Source organism: Mustelus asterias, chromosome 11 (assembly GCF_964213995.1).
Source record: "Mustelus asterias chromosome 11, sMusAst1.hap1.1, whole genome shotgun sequence".
NCBI lineage: Eukaryota > Metazoa > Chordata > Chondrichthyes > Carcharhiniformes > Triakidae > Mustelus > Mustelus asterias.
Genome location: NC_135811.1, coordinates 27071332 through 27092139, shown reverse-complemented (window position 1 = coordinate 27092139; position 20808 = coordinate 27071332). Strand labels below are relative to the sequence as shown.

General features: G+C 42.8%; 1 protein-coding gene across 4 annotated transcripts in view; it reads right to left on the bottom strand.

Annotated features, from left to right (window-relative positions):
- LOC144500429 (U6 snRNA-associated Sm-like protein LSm1) overlaps positions 1-20808 on the bottom strand; it is a 317623-nt gene that overhangs the window by 15745 nt on the left and 281070 nt on the right. For 3 of the 4 annotated variants that reach the window (XM_078223322.1, XM_078223321.1, XM_078223323.1), the window contains 3 exons: positions 12084-12121; positions 10218-10307; positions 5666-5874 (listed from right to left, as the gene is read on the bottom strand). In XM_078223322.1, the coding sequence (XP_078079448.1) occupies positions 5666-5874; positions 10218-10307; positions 12084-12121 (337 nt within the window). Of the gene's footprint in view, positions 1-2922; positions 2968-5665; positions 5875-10217; positions 10308-12083; positions 12122-20808 lie in introns of all 4 variants that reach the window. The other variant, XM_078223324.1, reaches the window with a different exon arrangement.

The following is a 20808-nucleotide window of genomic DNA, read 5'->3' as shown; positions in this document are numbered from 1 at the left end:
AAGGACGTGGGCACTTGGACACGTGACAGGAAAAAAAGGCACCTTTTGGTATCATCACTTTAATCCCAGTGTTTCCACTGAAGTATTTCTTTTTGCTAAATTTGCGTTATCATCCAACCAATACGGAGAACATAGAATGAATAGAACAAAGAAAAGTACAGCACAGGAACAGGCCCTTCGGTCCTCCAAGCCTGTGCTGATCATGATGCCCTAACTAAACAAAGAACAAAGAAAAGTACAGCACAGGAATATACTGTAAAGACTTTAATCAGGCAATTGAGGTGGACCTGTTAGAATATGAACTCCCTGATTAAAAGCCAAATTGCTGGGCCAATCAAGGAGCCTCTTGCTTTGTATTTAACCAGGAGTGTCAGTTCCTCTGGGACTCCTAGTGTAGACTGCGAACTGAAAGCACTCTGTATGCTGTTGTCTGACTTGTAAATAAAGCGATTTGGGTCAAGGGACTTCTGCCTCTGAGGACTTATTACATATACGATACTGCCACACTTTTAGTACAACTCGTTACTCCAGCCAAACGGATGCCTATGTGCAATTGCGTAAAAATTCCTTCGCTCATTTAAACATCGTTCTCCACCCTGAAAATCAGCTTCCCCGGATCATTTCGAGAAATAACAAATTTTACATATTCATGATAAAAGCAAAATACTACGGATGCTGGAATCTGAAACAAAAACAGAAAATGCCGGAAAATCTCAGCAGGTTCGACAGCATCTGTGGAGAAAGAATAGAGTAAGAAGTCTCACAACACCAGGTTAAAGTCCAACAGGTTTATTTGGGGTTATGCTGCAACTGTACAGGACGTTGGTGAGACCACATTTGGAATATTGTGTGCAGTTCTGGCCACCTCACTATAAGAAGGATGCGGAAGCGCTGGAAAGAGTGCAGAGGAGATTTACCAGGATGCTGCCTGGTTTGGAGGGTAGGTCTTATGAGGAAAGGTTGAGGGAGCTAGGGCTGTTCTCTCTGGAGCGGAGGAGGCTGAGGGGAGACTTAATAGAGGTTTATAAAGTGATGAAGGGGATAGATAGAGTGAACGTTCAAAGACTATTTCCTCGGGTGGATGGTGCTATTACAAGGGGGCATAACTATAGGGTTCATGGTGAGAGATACAGGAAGGATATCAGAGGTAGGTTCTTCACGCAGAGAGTGGTTGGGGTGTGGAATGGACTGCCTGCAGTGATAGTGGAGTCAGACACTTTAGGAACATTTAAGCGGTTATTGGATAGGCACATGGAGCACACCAGGATGATAGGGAGTGGGATAGCTTGATCTTGGTTTCAGATAAAGCTCGGCACAACATCGTGGGCCGAAGGGCCTGTTCTGTGCTGTACTGTTCTATGTTCAAATGCCACTAGCTTTCGGAGCGCTGCTCCTTCGTCAGGTGAGTGGGAGTTCTGTTCACAAACAAGGCACATAAAGACACAAACTCAATTTACAGAATAATGATTGGAATGCGAGTCTTTACAGCTAATCAAGTCCTAAAGATACAGACAATGTGAGTGGAGAGAGCATTAAGCACAGGTTAAAGAGATGTGTATTGTCTCCAGACAGGACAGTGAGTGAGATTTTGCAAGTCGCGGGGGGTTACCGATAGTGTGGCATGAACCCAAGATCCCGGTTGAGGCCGTCCTCATGTGTGCGGAACTTGTCGTGTCGCGTGAAGGCCGCCTTGGAGAACGCTTACCCAAAGATCAGAGGCCCGAATGCCCGTGACTGCTGAAGTGCTCCCCAACAGGAACAGAACAATCTTGCCTGGTGATTGTCAAGCGGTGTTCATTCATCCGTTGTTGTAGCGTCTGCATGGTTTCCCCAATGTACCATGCCTCGGGACATCCTTTCCTGCAGCGCATCAGGTAGACAACGTTGGCCGAGTTGCAAGAGTACGTACCGTGTACCTGGTGGATGGTGTTCTGTCCACCATCCACCAGGTACACGGTACATACTCTTGCAACTCGGTCAATGTTGTCTACCTGATACACTGCAGGAAAGGATGCCCCGAGGCATGGTACATTGGGGAAACCATGCAGACGCCACGACAACGGATGAATGAACACCGCTTGACAATCACATGACAGAGCAGAGACTGATAGCCAAGTTCCGCACACATGAGGACGGCCTCAACCGGGATCTTGGGTTCATGTCACACTATCCGTAACCCCCACGACTTGCCTGGACTTGCAAAATCTCACTAACTGTCCTGTCTGGAGACAATACACATCTCTTTAACCTGTGCTTAATGCTCTCTCCACTCACATTGTCTGTACCTTTGAGACTTGATTAGCTGTAAAGACTTGCATTCCAACCATTATTCTGTAAATTGAGTTTGTGTCTTTATGTACCCTGTTTGTGAACAGATCTCTCACTCACCTGATGATGGGGCAGCGCTCCGAAAGCTAGTGGCTTGTGCTACCAAATAAACCTGTTGGACTTTAACCTGGTGTTGTGAGACTTCTTACTGTGTTTACCCCAGTCCAACGCTGGCATCTCCACATCGAGAGAGAATAGAGCCAATGTTTCAAGCCTGGAGCTCTGAAGAAAGGTCATCCAGACTCAAAATGTCGGCTGTTCTCTCTCCACAGACATGGTCAGACCTGCTAAGATATTTCAACACATTGTTTTTGTTTACATATTCAGGGTTCAGTTCCTCGCATGTAAATAAATTCACCAGAGACTGGCAATATCACTGAAATGTGACAGAAAATCAGCAGGAGGATTAGATTTAAAAAAAAACATTCCCTTGTGCTGTAAAACAAAAGATACCAAAGCATCTATTCATTAGTAAAACAAAAGATACCTTTTGTTTTATGCCCTCTACTCTCAGTACCGCAGGCAATATAACACTGCTGGCTACACCACCCTATCATCCCATAAAGAAGCAAATTATCTTAACGGTAAACTAACAATCCACGGGCTGCACATTAAATTGAAGACTCAGATCAGCAAACACTGGAAATGGAAGTTAGAAACAGAAAACAGCAAAATTATTGTGCAGATCCCATCATGAGAAAGGTTCTGTCAAAGCATCTGTTCATTAGTGGGGAGGTGATGGCCTAGTGGTATTAGTGCTAGATTATTCAATCAGAAATTCAGCTAATGTTCTGGGGACCCGGGTTCGAATCCCGCCACGGCAGATACTGGAATTTGAATTCAATAAAATTAAGAATCTACTGATGACCATCAAACCATTGTCAGAAAAAAAACCATCTGGTTCACTAATGTCCTTTAGGGAAGGAAATCTGCCGTCCTTATCTGGTCTGGCCTAGCAAGCCACTCACTTTCAAGGGCAACTAGGGATGGGCAATAAATGCTGGCCAGACTGCGACGCCCATGTCCCAGGGATGAATAAAAAAATACCTCTTCTCTTTGCTGGTAGGGCAATGGATTTCTTGAATGTAAACAGCATACATAACACGGCACAATAAAAGAATGCATGATTCTTTGTTTCAAAGCTTTTTACTGGGATGGGAGCACTGTCCGATGATGAGAGGCTGAGTAGAATGGGACTACATACTCTGGAATCTGGAAGGATCAGAAGAGATCTCATTGAAACATACAAGATTCCGAGGGGGTTTGACAGAGCAGGTGCTGAGAGATTTTCCCTGTCTGCGGCATCTAGAACTAGGGGCATAATCTCAGGATAAACAGCCAATCGTTTAAGAGAGGGATAAGGAGAAATTTCTTCACTCAAAGGGCTGTAATTCCTTGAAAATCTGTACCCCAGACAGTTGTGGATGTGTCACCATTGAGTACATTCAAAGCTAAGATAGAATTTTGGTCTCTAGGGGAATACAAGGATGAGGCAGGAAGATGGGTCAAAGGTCAACCATGATCGCACTGAATGGTGAGGCAGATTCGATGGGCCGAATGGTCTAATCCTGCTCCTATTTCTTTCATTTATGCTGCTGTTCTTATGTTTGCTGAAAAGACTCCTGAGAAGTCATTTGCATCGGTCAATAACGTTCTCCTTTCCAACGGTCTATTTATTAATTTTACCAATCTTACTACACAGGATATTTAAAGTTTATTTATTAGTCACAAGTAAGGCTTACATTAACACTGCAACAAAGTTACTGTGAAATTTCCCTAGTCGCCACACTCTGGCGCCTGTTCGGGTCAATAAACCTAACCAGCGTGTCATTCAGACTGTGGGAGGAAACCGGAGCACCCGGATGAAACCCACACAGACTTGGGGAGAATGTGCAAACTCCACACAGACAGTGACCCAAGCCGGGAATCAAACCCGGGTCCCTGGCGCTGTGAGGCAGCAGTGCTAACCACTGTGCCACCGTGCTGCCCCATTTCTCACCAGTTTCAGATTTCTCTTCAATAGCATTCCAGCAACAAGTTATTTTGCAAGATGTAGTGTCCATGAGAGTTCTCACCAACACAGTCTAAACTCCTAAAAATAACATTGATCACAAATATACAATAACAAAAAAGTCATGTGCTTGCCCTTCCCCTAACTTAGTCCTTCCACAAAAAGCACTATGCAGCCTGCCAGGAGCATATATTTCCATCTTTCAGCATGTTTATTCGTTGGTATTCCCAGGAGCTACTGAGACTTTCTTTAGCAGTGGAGCCCCTCACAAACTAGGCTGCAGCCATCCTGCACTATGTCCATGAATAGGAGTCCGTCTGTCTCCTACACTTCACAGAATCCCTATGATGCAGGAGGAGACCATTTGGCCCATCGAGTCTGCACCAACCCTCTGAAAGAACACTCTACCCAGGTCCACTCCCCTGACCTATCCCTGCAACCCCGAGCACTGATCATGGCCAATCCACCTAACCTGCACACCTTTGGAAACCAAGGGGCAATTTGGCATGGCAATCCATCTAACCCGCACATCTTTGGACTGTGGGAGGAAACCGGAGCACCCGAAGGAAAACCACGCAGAGACGGGGAGAATGTACAAACACCACACAGGCAGAACCCGGGTCCCTGCTGCTGTAAGGCAACAGTGCCATGCTACCATACCACCATGCTGCTCTTGACTCTAAGGACATCTCTATGCTTTCTGTGGCTACACGCACACAATCTCTCTGCGCTTCCCACGCTGTCCCTGTAGTCACCTCTCAGAACAAAGTGCACAAGGGCAAAGGATGATCCAAAGACAAACTGGAGGTAAAACTGAACAACAAGGTGGCCGGGGAGGGGAAAGAGAACAAGAATAGAACAGAAGCAAAGAGATAACCAGGCAGAGAGGAAAATACAAGTGAAAATGGGAGGGCTAGGGAAGGGGAGCGAAGGAAAAGATTGCATGGAAAAGTGACTGAAAGGAAGTTCCTCTCCAATAAAGAAGCCATAAACTTTGTTTTAGCAGAACAGCAGCCCAGAAAATCAGAAGGACACAGATTGCCAAGTGGGTGGGTGAGGCAAGCAAAGAAAGTGGCTCTGATTAAAAGAAGGGAATTGTGCAGGGCAAAAGACAGAGAGAAAAACCTTGTTGAGAGCCATCAGGATTTAGTAGAGTCATGTTATTGGATCCTTAGGAATAATCAATAGTAGTATTCACAAAATACAAACTCCTAATTAGAAGCCAAACAAGAGTGATTCATTCACAGTATAATCATATGCATGGGATGTGCTTATCTGGTTATGCAGAAAAGGTGCCCATATTAAATATTATTTTGCAGAGCTTACCATCTTGCAGATAGATTTTGCCTCTTCAGAGAACTTGTCTGTGTAAGTTTCTTCTGTCTCCAACACTCGTCTGTCTACTTCCTCCCTTTTAACTTTCTCTTTCCGCCCTCTAAAGGGAGACTGTCCAGCAATCATTTCATAGATTAAGCACCCCAGGCCCCAGTGGTCAGGGCTTAACGTATATCGCTGATTATTTAGCACTTCTGGAGCTGTAAAGAGAAATGCCAAAATTAAAGACAAAGTCAGGTCAGCAAATCCAACTTTTTGATCTCAAACTGGCCGAACTTGAGTTGAGGCCGATAAAGATCGGCCATGATCACATTGACTGGTGGGGCAGGCTCGAAGGGCCTGCTGGCTTACCCCACCTCCTATTTCTTCTGTTGTGTTGAACTTTGGGGATTGGTCATAATTCTTATGAATAACAGCCAAATATCAACATGACAACCAAAGAATATTTAGGTTTTTAAACAGACATTCATACCTTCTTTAGGTTTAGTTTTCTCTGAGTTTAATTAGTACATTAAAGGTCTTTGGACCATTAAACCAGGGCATGAGGAAATAGTTCGCGGAGGGAAGCAGGCTTCTCTCGCTGAAGATGCTGCCTGATGCTGAATGTTTCCCAAATGCTCTGTTTATCTTTCAAACACCCGCCTGTATTTTATGTTAATTGTTTAAGTTTATTTATTAGTGTCACAAGTAGGTTTACATTAACACTGCAATGAACTTACTGTGAAAAGCCCCTAGTCGCCACATTCTGGCACCTGTTTGGGTATACTGAAGGAGAATTTAGCATGGCCAATGTACTTAACCAGCACGTCTTTTGGACTGTGGGAGGAAACCGAAGCACCCGGAGGAAACCCACGCAGACACGAGGAGAACATGCAGACTCCACACAGACAGTGACCCAAGCTGGGAATCGAACCCGGGTCCCTGGTGCTGTGAGGCAGCAGTGCTAACCACTGTGCCGTCCATATTGAAGTCAAGTACATAAAGATGGAGGGCATTGATTGGATGGTTACTTGAGCCCATAAAAAAAAGGCGTTTACTAACACAGGAGTAGAGTGGATTCAGGAGATGTATACCTACAACATTTCATTCTGTGAATAAATCAAATCCAAGGAAACTCTAGGACTGTTTGTTTTCTGTCTATCAGGAATATAACATGTTGCATTTTCTATTTGTTCTATTTTGTTCCTGTGGCATTGTGAACTGTGAATCTGATATTTTTATGGTACTTATTTCCAAGGCTGATAACAAATATTTTAGAATGATAAGTTGCCTTATTAGAACCCCAAGCAGGAACTTGTTAAATCAGCCTCTCTCTCAGAATTATATTCCAAACTTAATGTATATTTCAAATACTGTGCCATAAAAGCAGGTTCGACATCCATCAGGATTAGGAATAATTATTCAGATAAATTCAGATTCCAAATTGGATCTGAAGAAAACATAATAAGATAAAAGCATATGCTATTTGAGAGTCTGCTAAAACAGAACTGTCAGGTAAATGCAAATTTGCTTTCCTCATTGATTACTATCAGCATCCTAGGAGTCGGTTTAGCTCAGTTGGCTGGACGACTAGTTTGTGGTGCAGACCGATTCCAACAGCGCAAGTTCAATTCCCGTACCGGCTGAGGTTATTCATGAAGGCCTGCCTTCTCAACTTTGCCCCTCACCTGAGGTGTGTTGATCCTCAGGTCAAAATCACCCCCAGTCAACCCTCCCCCTCAAAGGGGAGAGCAGCCTATGGTCATCTGGGGCTATGGCGACTTTACTTTTATCACATTCACTCTGAACTACCACCCTGGCCAATGCTCCCTTGAAGAATGTAGAGTTTGTTCTGACCTTGTTTAGGCTTCAATACAACCAAGTCATTAAACTACTCTGGTTACAATCAAGAAGTTAGGGAGGAGGAAATAAAAAGCGAAATAATTCAGAGTAATGTTATTCAAAGTAAAGTGCAAGTGAATTTTTCTTTACAGGAATGGTTCAGCTCATAAATAAGGGTTAGATTGAAGGTATACGTTACTCAGCGATACCAACATATCCAACGCTGGCAAGCAACTCGGCTAGGAATGTTAGTGACTGGGTGGACTGGGCTGTACCTTTCTGCAGACTGACTTCTCCTTTGAGAATATTAATTTTAATTATATGAAAATAATTCTCAAAAATACTTTCACCAATAGTTTAGGCAGATAGCTTGGAGCAGGATTGAAATATTAGCAATCCTACTCAGTTGTACAATACAGATTGAGGCTCAAGAGATCTCTCAAATTGCAAGAACAAGCTTTCTTGCATGGGCAGCCAAGTGGTTAGCGCCGCTGCGCCACAGCGTCAGGGACCCGGGTTCGATTCCTTGGGTCACTGTCTGTGCGGACTCTGCACATTCTCTCTGTGTCTGCATGAGTTTCCTCCGGGTGCTCCGTTTTCCTCCCACAGTCCGAAAGACGTGGGAGGAGAATTTAGCATTGGTCATGCTAAATTCTCCCTCAGTGTACCCGGACAGGCGCCGGACTGTGGCAACTAGAGGATTTTCACAGTAACTTCATTGCATTGTTAATGTAAACCTACTTGTGACACTAACAAATAAATTTAAACTTAAAAGACGGTTGTATTATTACTAAGGCAGCATACATACTGATTTACTGTTACAGCATTATTCTAATGTTTACAGACTGTAACTAAAGCAATTCAGATGGAAAAAAGCTCAAATGTTTTGAGACTGATTAATGATTTGCTTGTTTGGCAGTTTGTATACCTGTATTGTGAAGCTCAATAAAAGGCACAGACAGGACAGCTGTCAAAGTGTTTGGCTGTGGTTACACTTACTGTTCATTCAAGTGCATCAGATGTCTCACTATCTCAATGACTCAAGCTGCGTCAAAGAGATGCACTTCCTATGCTCAGCATGGTCCTGCACAGAATCAGGCCGTTGGACTGAAAACACACCGAATAAACCAACTGCATGGGATCCATGTGGGAATATACTCCAAATATTTCATACATAAGAAAATAGCATTTCAAACAAAAGATACTCAAACAGAAGGCAGTGGAAAATTTCACATCGACATGTGGTTTGATGGCAATATTTACAACGTATCAAAGGCTGTAACAGGTTCTAATTGAAATTCCTGGAATGAAAAGAAAAAACAGCCAATCGAGTCATTGAATCCTACAATGCAGAAGGAGGCCATTCGGCCCATCGAGCCTGCACTGACAACAATCCCACCCAGGCCCTATCCCAAAAGCCCACGTATTTACCCTACTAGCCCCCCTGACACTAAGGGGCAATTTATCATGGCCAATCAACCTAACCTGCACATGTTTGGACTGTGGGAGGAAACCAGAGCACCCGGAGGAAACCCACGCAGACACGGGGAGAATGTGCAAACTCCACACAGACAGTGACCCGAGGCCAGAATTGAACCCGGGTCCCTGGCGCTGTGAGGCAGCAGTGCTAACCACTGTGCCACTCACTAGGAAAATAATTTTTCAACAATCTATAAAAACACCTATCAGTAATTTCTAATGTAATACATACATAAACAGAAGTAGGCAGCCATAAGGATAGTTAAATTGGCATATCAGGACAATTAAAAAATCATGAAGGGCTATTGCTTGCCTTGAGATCAAGTCAGAAATGCATCTGGCTTTATGAATTCATTTTGTTTCATGTAAGAACATAAGAAATAGGAGTAGACTATTTGGCCTCACACGCCTACACTGCCATTCAATAAGATTATGGTTGATCTAATCCTGGCCTTTAACACCACTGTCTATCCCCTCCGCCCCGATAAACCTTCACTCCCTTGTAGATCAAAAAATTGTCTAACTCCGTCTTGAATATATTCAACTGATCCAGTTTCCACTACTCTATGGGTTAGAGAATTCCAAAGATTAATGAATCTCCGAACAGAAGAAATTCATCCTCATCTTCATGTTATTTTGAAACGATGTCCACCTAGTTCTAGATTCCCCCAGAACAGGAAACATCCTCTCAACATCTACCCTATTAAGCTCCTTGGAATGTTATATGTTTCAATAAGGTCACCTCACTAGACAACTTCTGCATTACAGGAATCAGCCTAATGATCCTTCACTGAACTGCCTCCAATGAAAGCATATTCTTCTGTAAATCAGAAGACCAAAACTGACCAAAGCACTCTAGGTGCAATATCACTAATGCCTTGTACAGTTCTGGCAAAGATGCCTTCACTTTATATTCAACCCCCTCCCTCCTTATCATTAATTCTAACATTCCACTTGCCTTATTAATTACTTGCTGCACCTGCGTGCTAACTTTTCCTGATTCATGTACAAGGACACCCAGATCCCTCTGTACCACAATATTCTGCAATCTCTCTCCATTTATGTCTTAATTTGAAAAATTATGCATCATGTAATCTGAAAATGTAGATATGATTCAGCACTCTGCACCGTCAAGTAAAAGTCTATCACAATTGCACGTTGCAAGCTTCATAAATGGAAAATAAAATGCTCATTTCCAAGACAAGATAATAAAATCAATATCAAATGTTGATTGAAGACTCACCCATATATCCTACCGTTCCCACCCTGCCACGGATTGTCTCCCCTTCAGGAATTTTCACAGCTAAGCCCAGATCAGATATCCTAATGTGACCTGTATGAATGTAACACAGCAGAATTAGATATTTGATAAATACATTCACTCGTTTTGCTGCAAACATCCTCCAACAGAATAAGAGGGCACTAGGAAAGCTACTAACATTCCCTAAGAATAAACTTGCGTAGAGTAATCAACATGTTTGTTACTATGGCAAAAGTGAACAGATTTTCCACACTAAGCTACTTCAATTTTCTCAGGGTTCCTATTGCACCATCAAACACAAGGACTACTCTGTATGTAATTAGATTTGACCCTGTTGTATTTCTGAAAAGAAATTCTGATGCCCCATGTGGCTCTGTTTAAAGTGAAGTAAATATATAAAAGACTGAACTGTATCAAAAAGGATTATACAAAGATCAGCAGTAGTTTTATAAATGCGATGCTTATTCAATGGCATTTCAATGTTCCAACTCTCGACCTCTAAGTTGGGTTCTAATCATACAGTTTACATTTGTTTAGCAGTGTCACAAATAGGCTTACATTAACACTGCAACAAGGTTACTGTCCCCTAGTCGCCAAACTCCAGCACCTGTGGGTACACCAAGGGGCAATTTAGCATGGCAAATCCACCTCACCAGCACATCTTTTGGACTGTGGGAGGAAACCGGAGACACACACAGACACAGGGAGAATGCGCAGACTCCACACAGACAGTGACCCAAGCCGGGAATCGAACCCAGGTCCCTGGTGCTGTGAGGCAGCAGTGCTAACCACTGTGCCACCATGTCGCCCTGGGTTATATTCTTCAATATTACTCCAACCTCTAATGTTGGTAGAATGACAAAAAGAAGTCAAAATAAGTTTAGAAAAATCAAGTATTTTGTTGAATGTTATAGATGGAAGGTTACTATTACAATGATCAATAGTCCTGATATTGACTGGCTTTGTTACTGCGATATTGAGATTTGTTTTAGCAACAGCATGGAAGCTAAATTAAAAAAACACTGGATAGTCTATGCACCCACCTATAATAAACGAAAATATTTTATTAAATACATATACTGTCACTCACAAAGCTGAAGCTTTGCATATTCCAACATAAAACAACTGGAACAATGATACATTTGATCTCCCAACTGAAAAAAGTGAATTTGGGTTTTCAAAGATGAATGAGTTTGCTTTAGATATCCACCTGCTAATGGGAACTGTTCCAGCTATCACATTTTCACCAGTATGACTTTTCAAATGTGTCCTTCTTAACTTGTTACTCCTGCGCCTCACCTTTTGGTTAGAATTTCTCTGTCTCTTGGTGAATAATATTTAACTACAAGCAGAGAGTAGCAAAACTCATGCCAGAGGGAGTCTCCACTTGGAGAGTGGAGGGAGTAGAGGGAGTCTCCCACAGCTCTCTCCAATGGCACAAATTTATTTAGATTAACAAAATATTTTACGAAACTTACTAATGTGCAAGTTATGGCATTCTGTAACAGCATAAATCCAGTAAAACCAGGGTTTTATATATCTGCAAAATCTGTACATAAAATGCATGTAATATGAATGTTATTTAAGAACTAATAGTAAAAAACTAGACAAGATGCTATGTTGTATCCATGCTGCTATCCAATATAATCAGAGTTGGAATGTAACAAACTGGCCAAATATTCTATAAATGTTTTGGATTATACATTTGTATTTACTACAACACTACTGATAATTGAGTTAAGGGGGAAAGAAGAAATTCTGCTGCCAGTGAAACAGTTAATTAGACTCTAAATCAGAGTATACTCAACTATACAATATTTACTGCATTTACAGAACCGGATTACTTACCATAGTCATCTAACAATATGTTTTCAGGTTTCAAATCTCTGTAAAATGAAACAAATATAAAGTTTACACATGGTCATTTGGTACAAAAAATATTACGTTATATTTCAGCTCAAAAAAAAGAACTCTTGTTCTGAATTACAAAGTATTAACTGCACAGAAATTACAGCACAGACCATTCAACCCTATAGATCCATGCCAGAGCTGATGATTCACAGGAGCCTCCTCTCACACCTCTTCACCTACTGCCAGTGGCAAATCCTTTTATTCTTTTCTCCCTCGTGTGTTTATCTGGTTTCTCAAAGACATCAAAAATTAGTCCTAATTTTTACTGGTTCCAGTCCATCGAAACACTTCTTCATTCCCCTCAGTCACAAATGGTCAATATTTGGTGCATATCTTTGTAGGTGACAATGTTTATACTTAGAACAAATACAAAATTAGATTTGTCCTTTTAGATAACAGCATTGTTCAACCCAGCGTTTATCCTTTTGAGAACATGTACAATATTCATGTAAAGTAGGACAGACTTTAGCCCAGCACCTGTCTGGATGAGCGAGGCGGGGTGAGCGAGTAAGGTGAGATGACGTGAGTGAGTACCCTTTTGTAGCTAGCACTAACGAAACAAAGTACTTAAAACAAACACATAAAATTGCCTCTATTCCCTGATGGTGTGGGAGTCAGCGAGATTTGTATTTTTAAAAATCCCCATTTCAGTCATTCAATTTTAGCATGGTGGAATTCCACTGGAAGGTAAAGAAAAACTCAGAATTTATTGCTCGATAAAGTGCAAGTCCGCTCAAATAGTTCTGATCCCTTCCTAATTGTGTTTTTATTTTCAAACTGGATATAACATTTTCTTAAATAATTGTCGTAATGGTTAGTCTCCTAAGAGGTACAAATAAAAATTAGGTAGCATTTGTGAAAATTGTGGTACATATTAAAACCAAACAAAGTTATCAAAACTAAAAGGACTGGTATCTTACAGGTAGGTAAACTTCAATTTTTAATGCCTTGGATGAAACTTCTTATTTGATTAGTTAAAATGCATGAGTCTCTAAGACTGACTAGATAACAATTAATTATCATTTCTCATCTGAATGTGTGCTCTTTGCGATTGAGAAGAAATGCAAGGCAACAAAGGGCAGCACGGTAGCACAGTGGTTAGCACTGCTGCCCCATATAGCCAGGGACCAAGGTTCAATTCTGGCCTTGGTTGACTGTGTGTGGAATTTGCACGTTCTCCTCGTGTCTGCGTGGGTTTTGTCCGGATGGTCCGGTTTCCTCCCACAGTCTAAAGATGTGCAGGTGAGGTTGATTGGCCATTCTAAATTGCCCCTTAGTGTCCAAAGGTGTGCAGGTTAAGGGGATTAGTGGGTTAAGTATGCAGGGCTATGGGGATAGGGCTTGGGTAAAATGCTCTGTCAGAGAGTCGGTGCAGACTTGATGGGCCAAATGGCCTCCTTCTGCACTGTCGGGATTCTACGAACATCAAAGCAGAGTTTAATTGTTGACTGATTAGGCGTAAACACAATCTCTATCCAGCACTGAACATGAAATCATCCAGAAACCATCAGTCAAGTCTTCCTGGACTAATGACATATCAATGATGGAAGCAATCATCAATGCACAAATTGCCAATGCAATGAGGGGGTAAAAAGATGCAACATGGGTTGCGATTCCCCAGAATTCGATTATTGAGTCACACTGGTCCACCCACCTTTTGCTTTGCAAAATGGCATCACAACCAGCAGCCTCCCTGTCATTTTTCAAGAACTTGCACACTAACGAACATTAAACTCACTGCAGATAGGGCTCATAATTAACAGCACAAGTGCCTGTTTTAATGATACGATAATTGTTAATGCAATGCCAATCACTCTCAGGTTCAGAAATGGAACAATTTGAACTGTTGAGTCTCATTCATTCATTCAATGTTGTTCGAGACTTATAAAATGTAAAATTTTATTAGTTCTGTCCTCTTTTTCTTTCTCTCATCGGTCTAATCTTTCTTTCCCCTCTATCCACCTGATTTGACTAATTTTTCTTTCTATGTTATTTCTCTCTTTCATTCTCAATCTTTAAATACTTTTATGACAGTTGGGCCTATGATTCACTGAAGTCCTGTTATCTGCAATCACTTCCAGCACACCGTGCCACAATTCTTCTGAGCTGACGGTTGCAAGAAAACATCTAATAATGCACACCAAAAGATCTCCAGCAAGATTTGGCCCAATATAGCAGATATTTAACAAAACTGATATTTCAACTTGTTTTGGTTTGTGGTTATATTGTCATGAATGATGAACTTTATGAGACACTATATTTTAAAATGCACCTTTAACTCAACCGCTGCTTGGAGACATGTCCATGTGATCCTGTTGCTATGGGGAGAGAAACTGAAACAGAACCCAATGAAGTGGAATGTCAGTTTTAGCACCTTTTCACAGCATCTCAAAGACTGTTTCTGACATGCAGAAACAAAGCAGCTACTGCAATGGGAAAGCAGGGGAACTGTTCTGCATTAGCATCCAAATAGGATGCTTGGGGGATTACTGCGAATGCTGGAATCTGAAACAAAAACAGAAAAAAAAACAGGAAAATCTCAGCAGGTCTGACAGCATCTGTGGAGAGAGAACAGAGCCGACATTTCGGGCGGGATTTGACGACGTCACTCGGGCAAGGCTCGTAAAATCTTGCCTGAGGCCAAGGGAGAATTCCTGGGATAAGGAGGCGGTAAAATTCCAGCTTCATGTCTGGATGACGCTTCATCAGAACTGGATGCTTTTGAGGGAGTTTGGCTTCAGTTCAAAAGAAAGGGAATTGAACAAACTTAGCTCTTGAAGATCAAAGGAATGGGGACTCATTAATGTGTGTCTTGATAGTGATAATCAGGTCTGGAAAACTCAAACAGGGAGTGCATTGGTGTCAAAGGACACTGAAAATTTCGACCTGGTATGATGGGGAGATGTGAATATCTGCTGGAGAACTAGGAGTGACTGTGGGACTGTTTGTGTAATGCTACATTTCTGTCAGAGGCGTTACAATGCATAAAAGCATTTTGTAAAACTTTTTTGGGCTGTGTTAGTGAATGCTGAACTTACCTTTATATTTAGTTTGCTATATTAGTTCGCCTGTTAATTAATGCTTGATTGTGTTGATATTAGTTTGATTGTTACAGTAAAAGTCTTTAAATGTGAAATCTCATCTACCAAATCATGTTCATTGGTTACTTGGGAAATTCATCTCTCTTAAAAAGTTAGCAGTCTCAAGGGGGTTCGTTACAATAGTCACCTATTCCTTATAAAGAAACATTTCCACAAATGCAAAAGACTGCTTGTTTGTGCACCTTTCAAAGTGCATAGCTGCATGTTCTTCGTGCTTTACTGCTTAATGGTAATGGTTGATGCTAACTCCAAGTGTTAAGCGCTATGAGGTACTTCTACTTTGTGTATGATCTGTCCATCCTCTATATCAATTTAAGTAGTGGTTCTGGCTGTGTCAGGATTTAGTTGTGATTTATGGGTGAAGCCTGTATCCGATCAGCCAGCAGTACAGGACATCGCCTTGATAATTCAGTGAATGCTCTCCCTTTTCATGCACAGATATTTCTTTCCATGAGACTCATCATTTGATGATTCATTAGATCCAGAACATACCACAGCAAATGGTTATCTGTTTGATATGTTACTCTTTCATGGCTGTCAGGAGAGTCGTTTTTTTTTAAAGTCCCCACCTGATTTAGTTTTAGAAAAAATGTCTAGTTGCACTACAGAGTCCACAATCACGACTCAAAAGGCACAAGAGGTCAAAGTTTCATGTTGCATGACATGGAATGAATGTGCATGGAAAGTTTCTATTGGAGATTTTCCATATGTTCCTCGCACATACCACGATGATAAAGGACTTCATTCATGCACAACTGTTGCAAACGACTTCAAAGCTCCATGTCCCAGGTGACAGTGCTGATGCAGTCAGCATTTCAGCGATCCGTTTAAAATACTGATGAAATAAATCTTTCCATCCTCGGCAAAGTATTGTTTTCACTAAGGACTTGTGGTATAAGCTTTTTGCCCTCCAAAGCAAAAGCAGACTGGCGGGACAGTGTGAACTCGAGGAGTGTCCGGGATGGTACAGATTGCACTAAGTAAATTCCCAGTCTTTATTCACAAGTTAGCTTCATTGCTTGATGCAACGTGATGAAGGAAAACTCTAAATAAATGATGTGATACAAATTAACAAAAGACACACGGCAATTTACTTGGAAAGAACCACCATTCTTTCTGCCAGATCAAAGATTCTGCCACCTCTCTGATCACAGTGGAAAGATAAGGGCCTGAATTTCACACTCCCTCAGGCGGGATATGAGGTGGTGGAAGGGTAGGTGGGGTGGCCCCTCCATCAAAACACCCCATCTGACTTAAGGAGGGGGGCCCCTAAGCCCCAGTTTCCACTGGACCTGCATGCTCTGTCTGACTCACTTCCCCCTCCCATCCACCCTCCTCCACACCAGCCCACCTTCAGGCCTTCCTCGTCGAGGGATCCCCAGAACTTTTCTTGCCATCCAGTTTCGGTACTTAGGCTCCAGCATGTTGAAGCACTTCCTCTTCTGTCCATTGCCGATCAGTTTGGCTGGCAGTTCTCTCATGCGAGACTTCCTCCCAAAAGAGGAGCGTGAGTCCTATATACAGCCAAGTAATGCTCATTTGAACATGAAACTGTTGTGGGGCAGTTAAGAGTCATAGAATCCTACAGTGCAGGAGGAGGCCATTCGGCCCATCGAGTCTGCACCGACCACAATCCCACCCAGGCCCCATAACCCCATGCATTAATCCTAGCCAGTCCCCCTGATACTCAGGGCCAATGTAGCACGGTCAATCAATCTAACCCGTACATCTTTGGACTCTGGGAGGAAACCGGAGTACCCAGAGGAAACCCACACAGACACGGGGAGAATGTGCAAACTCCATACAGACAGTGACCCAAGCCGGGATTCGAACCCGGGTCCCTGGCGCTGTGAGGCAGCAGTGCTAACCACTGTGCTGCCCCTCGACTCTCTGGATAGCAGGAATGGAACAGCTGCCATCCGAAACATTTAGGTGACCTGGGCTCTCAATATATTTCAATTCTGCAGCTGCAGGTGTTTGTGTGCAGAAAAAGCAAAGGTGGCTGATTTCTCTCCGAGCAACAGGGATTCCAATGAAGCCAGGCATTTTAAACATACTGCCGGGCTGGATTCTTTGGTCGTTCACGCCAGCGGGATTCTCTGGTCCCTCTGCAATGAATGGAGATTTGGCTGAACGCCAAATTCTCCGTCCTTGCTGGCAGCAGTGGCAGGGTGTGAATGGCCAGAGAATTCCAGCCATGTTCTCTGATTCCAAGAACTGCACCATAAATCTATCCTAATTTTAATGAAACCAGTGTAAAAATAAGTTGTCTTTTAGACTGAGGGTGGAAATAATCTTTCTGCCCTGTTTGCTAATCTGTAAACAATATAGCTCAAAAATGAATGGATGGATTTCAACGAAACTTGATACATAGGATGTGGCCCAAGAAGGAACTGATTAGTCTGGACCCCGGAACTATTTAAAAGATCCATTAACTTTGGAAGATGGGTCAAATAGATTTTGCTTTTGAATGTTGTGTTTCTCAGCAGCTGGGGTGGAATTTGTCACTTCTGGCAAAATGTGAGCAGAGTTTTCAGAGCAGGTTGTTGGATCTGGATTAGCCTGAAGTCTCCTTGGTGAGATGGACGCTCTTAATAAAAAGATTTATTTTTTCAGCTTGGTACCTATAGAGTGTCAAGCAGGTGGGGCAATGCCTCAGGGAAGAGCTGCATATTTGTATTAATGTTGAGTTAACACAGCGTGGGACAGAGATATGCATTCCGTGTGCCCTCATTATTTATGTTTTGGCATCACAGTATATTACATAGCTGTAATATACACATATTCCGTTAGCGTGGATAAAGCATTAATTAAAAATGTGACATACAGTTATGGACCAACTTCCGAATACCTACACAACTTCAGTTAGCTTTATTGTATTACTGGGATGGGGAGAATGTGGGTTTCAGGTGACACATTTTAAAAAGACAACACTACATAGAGGTTTAGCCATGCAATTTTCTTTTGGCTGGGATGGATTAGCATGTGGCTTTATATTTTATTGATGTGGCCTGTGTGTTGAATCTGGTTGTTTGCGGTTACTGCCCATGAATGGAGACCATAACTTGAAAAAAAAATCTTCCTCTTTATATACATGATACTTTAAGGCCGATATTTACAATATGCATTTGCCCACCATCGTTGGGTTCATAAGAGATGGACTAGCTGCAAGGCCGCAGTGAAGAAAAAGGGTGGAATTTTCCCGTCCCGCCCGCCACAGGAATCGTAGCGGGCGGGACAGGACCTTGCAAAGGTCTGTTAACCTCGGATGGGATTTTCCGATCTTGGGGCGAGAGTAGTTGGAAAATCCCACCTGAAAAGTTTGAAGGGTCTTTCTTTTTAGAATCACTGTGCTGATGACTGCAGGGGAAATTTTCCAAGCGATAGTACGCACCCTTCAAACTTGTCTGCTTGAAGGTCCCGGATGGATGAACTTGATAGTCCATGAACAGTAAGGCAAGTGAGAGACGATGAAAGATTGAGACATTTCTTATCAATGTTCAACTGCAACCGAGAGCAGAACTTTAGAGCCCCATCACGGTGGGGGCAGGGCTTTAAAATGCGACAAGACATTCCAAAGTCTGTTGATTTTGGCAGGATCGGAAAGTCCCACTGGTGGGAAGGGCTGCAAAACTCCACCTCTAGTGAGGCACAGTCCAACAACAGCAATGTATGTAATTGTGTAAATCATGTGTGGTGGCAGGTCAAGAAGGTAAGTCTTCCTCTTTATCTTTTGGTACCTCTGGTCTTAACAGGGTTAATAGCAGTTTTTTTTAAAAAAGTGGTTTCGGTTAAGTCTAGCGATTTGCTTATTCAGACAGATAGCTTGAACAATCTTGGCAAGGTCAGTAAACACTATTTATTCTGAGGTCACTCATTCTCTTTACATTCTCTGCACAGAAAGCTGCGCTCTCAATGAATCTCAGCAAGAGGAAGGAATTAAACAGTCTAGTCATTTATTGCCTCTGGTGAGTTCTCCGACTGGAAATGCACAGGATCTCTAGTTGCATCTTAGAAAAGAGAGCAAAGCAGGTCAATGCCTCATGTCCAAACCCTTTCTAAAAGGTTGGCAGTGAGGTGGATAAACATTAGCCTGACTTCTCAGTTGGGATTTTCAGTTCCGCATGGGGAACCAAACAGGAATGAGGGTGCTTTGAAACAGCGCTCTCGGATGGTGTGTCAGTGTCCCAACAGTGCCACAATTTCCTCAGTGAGGGTGGGGGAGGAGTCAGGAACATGCTTGCCTTCTAGTAATAGCCTGTAAAGCCCCTACAGGAGCTTGTCAACCTGCCAGGGAGGGGGAGAAGGTGGTTTTCAATTTATAAATTGCCAAACCTGAACAGTCTGGCACACAGCTGATAGACTCACTGCGGGCAGAAATATGCTGAAAAATTTGGGAACCTGGAGGATCTAGCTCTGGATTAGTGCAGCACAATCCAGTTTGCCGCTTGGCCACCTAAGTGCATGTTGAGGCTGTTGGCCCTCCATTGTTTTGCCTCCTGTCTCGCGCAAGAGAGCAGCAGGTCCCAATATAGCTGCCATGTACCTTTGCTAATTACACACTGCAGGAAGCTTTTGGCAATGATCGGTGCCACTAACAGGGCACTAAGCTTGATTCCAGTCCAGTTAGGGAGGGGGGGGGGCTGGAGATCAGGGTCCTCCAGGATGGGAGGTCGGTTGGGGCTGGCCTGGGAATGGTCGTGGGGGCTGTGACCAGGCTGTGGGTGGGGGGGGGTTGTAGGGGCAGCAGTGCGGGGATCCCGGGCTGGCCAGCGATCGAGCTGGCCAGCAAACTGCAGGCTGACAGTTCGGGACCACTGCACATGCGCAGAGCCCGGAACGGTCAGACTCTGGTGTGAATACCCCGTCCCCCGAACTTTTAATGATATTCACAATTGTGATCTCTGCATTGCACAGAGTGTGGGAGATTCAGGTCTGAACTCCCACTGAAAAAACAATCGCAGTTTACACTATCTTTCCCATGAATTCAGCACTTAGAACCTTTCTGGGAGAATCATCCCTGCAGTCTTACATACATTCAACCCATCGAGCCTGCTTCATCATTTGATAAGACTTTGGCTGATCTGATTGAGGCCTCAACTCTCTTTTCCTCTCTATCCCCTCTCTCTTGTCAATTAGTAATCTATCTAACTCAGCCTTTCAAATAGTAATGACTATTACTCCACTGCTCTCTGGGGAAGAGAATTCACAGACTAACGACTCAGAAAAAATATTTCCTTATCTCCATCTTAAAATGGAAACTCCCTTATTTGTAAACTGTGTCTGCTCGTTCTAGTTACTTTCATAAAGGGAAACATCCTCTCAGCATCCACCCTGTCATGTCTCCTCAGTAGCTGATATATTTCAATATGATCACCTCTCATTCTTTTAAACTCCCATGGATACAGGCCCAACCAGTTTAACCTTTCTTCATCAGACAACCCCATCATCCAGGAATCAGTCAGGTGAACCTTCTCTGAACTGTTTTTAACTATATTGTATATTTTTTCAACAATGCCCTCTAGATCTTTAGCAAAACCCCTTGCTCTTAAATTCCATTC